Consider the following 7,260-nt stretch of genomic DNA (forward strand, 5'->3'; position numbering starts at 1 on the left):
CCGATTTCATATTGGGTTTTAAATTGTCATAAGAGAGTCTGTGTGTGAAGGTAAAAAGACCCGGGAGACAAAACAATAAGAAAACAGACGACTGGAGAGATTTCTCACCAGCTGCTCTCAGGTTAACTGTGACAAATCTTGTTCTAATTTGGGCAGAAGATCCTCTGTAATCATCAGCGGGGACCGCATATGTGCTGAAGTGTCCAGATTTTTCAGAGCTCATCACTGCAGCCTGGAGACAAAATAGTTAACCTTCAGCTCTAATGGCTTCCTGAGAGTAAATTTAACTCGGCAGCTCTCCACTGGCACCGAAACAACTGGATCAGGCAATCATGTATCGGGAAAGGCATGAATAGCATCGATGCAAAATCAATGTATTCAAATTAAAAATGTGCATGCGCGCACGCACGCACGCACGCACGCACGCACACACACACACACACACACACACACACACACACACACACACACACACACACACACACACACACACACACACACACGAAACGAGCAATTAGAAGGAGGGAGACATTACAGCTTGCACACTCTCCTCTTTGACCTGATAAACACACTCCAGTTGATTAGTGCCTTTCAAGTCTTCATTAAGGGTCAATTGGTCAAATACTCCTAATTAGAGCTTAATGAAAGATAAAAGAGCACAGCATGAGGCAGGGTAAAGCAAAAAATAAATAAAAAAACAACGACAAAAATGGAACGAAGGTTGTAAGGTCAAAGTCTGAAATTTCTGTTTCATTTTCTGCTCTTTTACTTTAAGTTTCCTTTCTTTTTCGCCATCCAGTTGCTAGGATAAGTCAACATAAGCTTATTTTTCCTTGAAACTGAGAAAAATTGATAGGAAGAGAAATACTAGGAAAATAACAGTGGGCTCAGTAACAAATATAAAGAAATATTGTAATCAAACAGCTGCATTAGGTTCATTTCCTTCTTGGTCTTCACCTTCCGCATTTGGTTAACAATAACTCAGTGCAGTGATTCAAAGTCACGCTCTATGAAAATAACATTTGAGTGTTCAGAAACCAGTGCTGAGAGTATCCGTCTCAGTGGGGGTCTTGCGCGGACTGGGTAAACTCTTCAGGTACTCCAAATGTCTGCGGGCCTCCGCCTGGTTCTGCCTCACGTAGTACACTACATACACAATGACCATGAAGAACCACACGAACATGGTCACCAGCATGGCTATATCCGTGGTCTTCCTCTGCAGGCTGCAGAAGTTCACCCCAGAATCCAACAGTTTGACCAGCGGCTGACCCGCATGCTCGCCCAGTGAGCCGGGGTCCTCCCACCTGCTGCCCTCGCCGACACCTCGCACAGAGCTCTCACAGATAATCCCGTTCACAGTCTCGGGCTCCAGGTTCAGCGTCTCCATCAGCTCTTGCAGGGCACAGTCGCAGTGCCAGGGGTTGTGGTACAGGCGTGTCTTTGCACGAGTGGAGCCGAACTCCTCCCTGCTGGCCTGCCTCAGCTGGTTATGGGAGAGGTCCAGCAGGCGCAGCTCGGGGCCCAGGTGGCGCAGGGCCCCCGTAGCGAGCGAGTCGATGCGATTGTGCGACAGGTGCAAGTCCCGCAGATGGACCAGGTCGCTGAAGGCACTCTCGGGGATGCTCCGGATGTAATTGCGTTCCAGGTGGAGGGACACGGTTTCCGGTGGGATGCCCTCTGGGATCTCTCGCAGTCCGGCGTCCGAGCACAGCACCGTGGCCGTGTCCCACGCACAGTGGCAGCTGTCCGGGCACTGCGGGGACACTTGAACCCACAGAGCCGAGAACAAGAGCGACACACACAGCCATGAGTGAAGATCCAGTCCTTTACCTCTCCGTCCGCCTCCTCCTCCCCCTCCTCTACTGACACTGGCACATCTCTCCTCACACCAACCGGTGCACATCGCCTCACCATAGCCCCCCGACACACACCAGGTCCAGATCACACGGTCACGCCAGCCGAATCTGACAGGGTGAGAAAAATGGGGTCAGTGTGCAAGAAATGACTCTCTTTGTTCAGTTCTCTGTGCAATTACAAAGAAAAATCTCATGGTAGATTATGATGCATTAGGAATGGCTGGGGGGGGGGGGGGGGGGGGGGGGGATACAAAATTAAATGAGCATTCCTGTATGGAGAAAAAAAATGTCATGCACACTGCGCAATGACTCATTTGGATACTCTAGTGCTGCTTGTTAATAAGTTTGAAAGGAAATTGGACATAAGATGCATCAGTGTGTTTTATTGCGGTGATTACTTCATGAATCATGATGGAAGTGACAGTAATGATAGTTTGAATGATCTAATAAGGTTGAAAACCCCTCTTTGCTTCTGGATGAAAAGGACATAAATCATTAGACATGATCATCTGAACTCCTCCCTGTGTCTCTCCTGGTGCATCCTCCCCGGGGCCCAAATTCAGCCCCAGAAGAAAAGCATCATATTACACTCATCAATACACGTTCATCTCTCATTTATCCCTCTATCCATTTTCTGTGATGCCATAGCCCCTTAATCATATATCGAGGGTGGCTGTGCATTGTAGGGATGGAGGTTAGGGGCGGGATCAATAGTCTGAGCATTGCCTGCTCCACTATTAACGGCAGGAACATCAATCCTGCCTGGGTACCACAGTGCCAATAAGTGACAGATGTGAAGAAAACAGCCGTAGTCTGGGTGTTAGCAGCTGCTCAATTGGAAAAGTTTACACGCACAAAAAAAAAGAAAGAAATCTGCATGGACTGTGTGTGTGTGTGTCCCTGAGCAAAGCCACAAGGGAACACAACATGGCTTGTATGTATTGAGCTATTTCAGAGCCATTGAGTCTCATCTGTGTCAATCTTTGGCTGTATATTTGAATCTATGTGGGTTTCTGTCCTGTTGGGTGTTTTCTATACCGAGACAATATGTTCGGATGATAATGTTGTTCCAGGACAGAAATCGCAGAGCACTATGTGAATTTGATTAAAGGACTATCTTCCTAAATGTCAAGCACTCTCAGCTTCTTCCTTTTTTTTCATAATCCAATAACAACTATCATGTGTCTTAATTCTACTATATACAGTTAATGCTTCAGAAATAGGAGTGCCCTAGATTAGGCTACCAAAAGGTGAGTGAGTAACATCTGTGTCTGTCTCCTGTACAATGAAGTGATGGTTTAGTTCAACACCTATTAACCATGCAGCACACTAAATGTAGATACATGTAAATCCCCAATTAACAAAATAATCATCTGCTGCTGGAATAAGAATGGTATAATGAGAAAGGTTGAAAGACAGAAATGGAGAAAGCAAAACAGCTTTCACTGTGGTTACAGATGGTGTTTTCACTTGTATTTCCCTAAATATTCCTCCTTTATTTTATTTATTTATTTTTTCAAAAGAGCAAATAAAGTAGACTTTGAAACAAAACTGCACTGCCCCATGCTTGCTGTGTTCATCCTCTCTGTGCAATGCCATCCCCCCCCTCAATTGGATTATTCTGCATTGAGGTCCAATCATTTCTGATGACATTTCATTCAGACAATAAATTACATTTATATTGTGGGAGACGGGTTTACAAGCCGATTTTTGTCTGCAAACGCGAAAACAAACAAAAAATAAATAAATAAACAAATAAAGAAAATCATTTCCCTGTGTTATTTTGTAACTTTCGCACAAGAAACAACCAGAGCACTTTAAAGTTGACGCAAACTGTAAAACGAGGCAGATCGCGGTTTGAATCGCACACCTGGGAACACCTTCTTTTTTTTAAATACACAAATTAGTCAAACGACTTACCTGCCAGTCGGTTGTTCCCTGTGAAGTTTGCCTCCGTTTTGCCGGTTGATGGATCTTCTCAGACTCCGTTTTGCAGTTTCCCGAATGCGCACAGGACACGATCCACTCTCACGAGACAAGTGTCGAGGATCAGATGAGGTTTGTCGCCTGCAGACGGCTCCATCACCGACAGTCTCACCGGCGGAGGGCAGTTATAGCAGTGACAATGTGGGGCAAATTCTCTCTCTCTCTCTCTCTCTCTCTCTCTCCTCCCCTTCCTCCATCCCTCCCTCCCTCTCTCTCTCTCTCTGAAGCAAACACATGAGGTGTGCCATCATCACTTCTTCTTGCCCTCACATGGCATCAATCACGGGTCTCTGAGAAGAGACTGGGTACCAACACGAGCTATTAACCTCATTACCTGTTGGTGTAATTAGATTCCCTCATCCCAGCAAAAGATCTGATTGAATCCCGTGCAAGCAGGTTTGTGTGTGCAGGCTCAGACACTGACGACCAGACAACACAATGGCAATAACCATAGATTTTATAGCGTGCATTAAGAAGAACATCCATTGCATGTCACCCTGTTAAGAGAAATATCATTTGCAGCTGTCACAGTTTGATAAATGAGACTGCTGTGAGAAAAAACACACACACACACACACACACAAATGAAGTTTAAAGGGGAAGATGCACCTCCTCTGATCACTCCCGTTTTGTCAAAGGCTCACTACTGGAGGTCAGGTAACAAGAGACAAATGCATGAATTCACACACACACACACACACACACACACACACACACACACACACACACACACACACACACACACACACACACACACACACACACACACACACACACACACACACACACACACACACACACACACACACACACACGGTGGACCGACCACAAGGGCATACACACATATTTCCATATGAATGACAAGAGTGACACAAAACGGCACGCTGTGGAAAATGTTATTCATGAGGGTTTTTACTCGGAGAGCTGTACCCTGTCTTTGATTTTCAAGCCTGAGCACCAAGAGTACCTACAGCAGAGCCCCAAATGGGGGGGGGGGGGGGCTGTTCCTCTGGCTCCTCAGCCTGTCCTGTTCCCATCAGCTCACTGAAAACTATGACATTTCCACTCTAGACAAATATAATGCTGCAAGTGTAATGTGTTTTTGGTTGGGGTTTTATTTTGTTCTGCATCTTCAGTGACTTGACGGGTGATGTCTCCGAGTTTAAGAGAAGTCAGTGCTGGAGACAAGGTTGTGCTTTTTTCCAGATTAAAGAAAGAAAAACAAGTGGCAAAAAGCTGTGTAATGAGAAAGGACATGAAGACAGATGAAAAAAATTCTGTCTCTTTTCCTGAGACAGAAAAGCAATGATGATGGGTGAGAAGTTCAATTTTCGGAAAGTGAAAATAAGTCTTATGTCTTAAGCGTATGTCTTTTTCTGTTTGTTTTTAACATGAGTTTATGCCTATGAGCGTTATGCTGATGACAATGTTGACAATGACAGCGCCACTGGAAAAGCTGAGTGTTGTGAAGCAGTTGAGCATCATCTGTTTGGTTTGGCTGCGGTCCACCGAGGGGAAAACCGAACGAACCTAACATAGACTTGTAAACAGAAGCAGGCAGAGGGAAAGATCTGACAGCCAGTAGCAAAAAGCTGCTTCTGAACATAAAAGAGTTCAGATTTTTGTCTTTTGTGTCACAAAGCAGGATTAAAAGAAAAAAAAAAACAACCAAAAAAACATGCATCAAATGAATGTCCAATAGCGACCATTTCTGCCGGCGCAGGAGAGACCGAGATAAAAGGCAGTGAAGCATTTTCTTGTAACTAGCTTGTCATTCTCTCGGGATTGAATCCACTAACAACAGGTCAGGTTGGGGGCAGGTGTTCTGCTGAGGCTCGCCGTAGCCATTTTTTCCACAGTGAGGCAAACTGGGACCTGCTGGAGTCGTCAAAAAAATGCTTACAACGGAAGACTTGCACAAAGGTTTGGGTTGTTGCTGCATCGTTAGAATCCCCCCCCAACGCAGATGGAAATATCATCTCTGCTGACAAAACAAAGTATTGTAGGGAATGTTGCTTTGTAGGTAACATGGGCGACTGAAAAGGAGTCCATGCTGGCGGATTCAGTCTGGAAATAAACAGGCATAGACGAAGATGCACAATAGGGCTTCTAAGACTTTTCAAAATACAGTCAGTGATTTCCCTGTGCATGGCAATCAGGCAAGTGCACTTGATCATGACTGCGCTTGAAAATTGTGCGACCGAGGGTAAAAGCAGTGGCAAAAAACAAAAAAAAACAACAAATCAATACATATTAGGCTACAAGACACTTCTCTTCTCCTTTTGGTTTTAATGCTTCACAGCGTCTTCAATTACACTTCTGCTGTGGTCTTGATTCTGTTTGTCAGACAGGCGGCAGCTTCCAAAACAACACGGCAAAAGTTGGCAGAGAAGGCGACACGCGACCGTAAAAGGCCATCGCAAATGTGTATAGATCGGACAGACATTGGCTCAAATCCAGCACAATACAGAGATAGATTTAAAAAAAGAAAAACATCCTGTGTGTGTATGTGTCAAAGAAAGAGTATAGAATAAAATGCATGCAGTAAAGTACCTATTAAAAATAGCCAGTGCACTCCCAGCTGAAAGGGAAACAGTGACTCAGCAGTTGAAACCTGAGACTAAATATAGATTAGATGTTACAGAGTGAGCTTCATCGTGATGACCATGTCGTACATTTGCAAAATCCACAACTTTTGAGCGTTTACTGCTTGGGTCTGCATCTGCAACAGGAGTCAACCAAAGCAGAAAAAAGCAATTTGGTTTGAAGAAAGAAAGAAACGTTTTTGTCATTTAAGATTTAACGGTCCGCACCAGTGAAGGCAGGCAAATAGATGAGGAATACACCAAAAAGGATGAAAGATATTGGCTCCAAGCAACAACAAAGAATGTTTTGTCTCTTTATGCAAAATGACACCGTTAGAAATATGATGCACAGTAATGGAATCAGACTGATGCATTTTGTAGAGCAAGAGAAGCAGAAAATCAGTCTCATGGAGAAGCAATTAAGGAGGAGTAACAGGTAGAGCTCTGGGGGAGGGGTGAAAAAAAAGAAAAAGAGAAAATCTCACAGCATTAATGGGGAAAATTGTCCCGTGATTTTATTCCGTGGAAATTGACTGTACGACTCGTCACAGTGCCGGTAACCTTGTCGCACCACTGCCTGCTGCAGAAGAGCACCTCTTTGTGGCGTTGGGGAAATTGAACTCCTCGGAATTAATCGGGGCTCATTATTGATGCTTTGATGTCGGAGCAGGTGGATGGAGCCTCTGTATCCCTTTGTAGTGCTACTGTTAATGTCAGCACGCTGGAAATGAAGGCGCGATCCACCATCCATGCGTCTATATGAATCAACCCTCGAAAGGTAAGGCCATGGTATTCAGAGACTTTACAGACACGGCTGCTGGTCGGTCAGATGG

At 44.8% G+C, this 7,260-nt stretch overlaps 1 protein-coding gene across 1 annotated transcript; it reads right to left on the reverse strand.

Moving 5' to 3' along the window:
* Window positions 1-1,030: 1,030 nt before the first annotated feature.
* LOC308108157 (leucine-rich repeat-containing protein 3-like) lies at window positions 1,031-1,903 on the reverse strand (the record flags this gene model as incomplete). The annotated part of the gene is made up of 1 exon (XM_080460912.1): window positions 1,031-1,903. The coding sequence occupies one exon, from the start codon at window positions 1,901-1,903 to the stop codon at window positions 1,031-1,033; it is 873 nt and encodes a 290-aa protein (XP_080317038.1).
* Between the last annotated feature and the right edge of the window lie 5,357 nt (window positions 1,904-7,260).

The sequence above is a fragment of the Lipophrys pholis genome, assembly GCF_963383615.2.
Source record: "Lipophrys pholis genome assembly, chromosome: 4".
In the NCBI taxonomy this organism is placed as follows: domain Eukaryota; kingdom Metazoa; phylum Chordata; class Actinopteri; order Blenniiformes; family Blenniidae; genus Lipophrys; species Lipophrys pholis.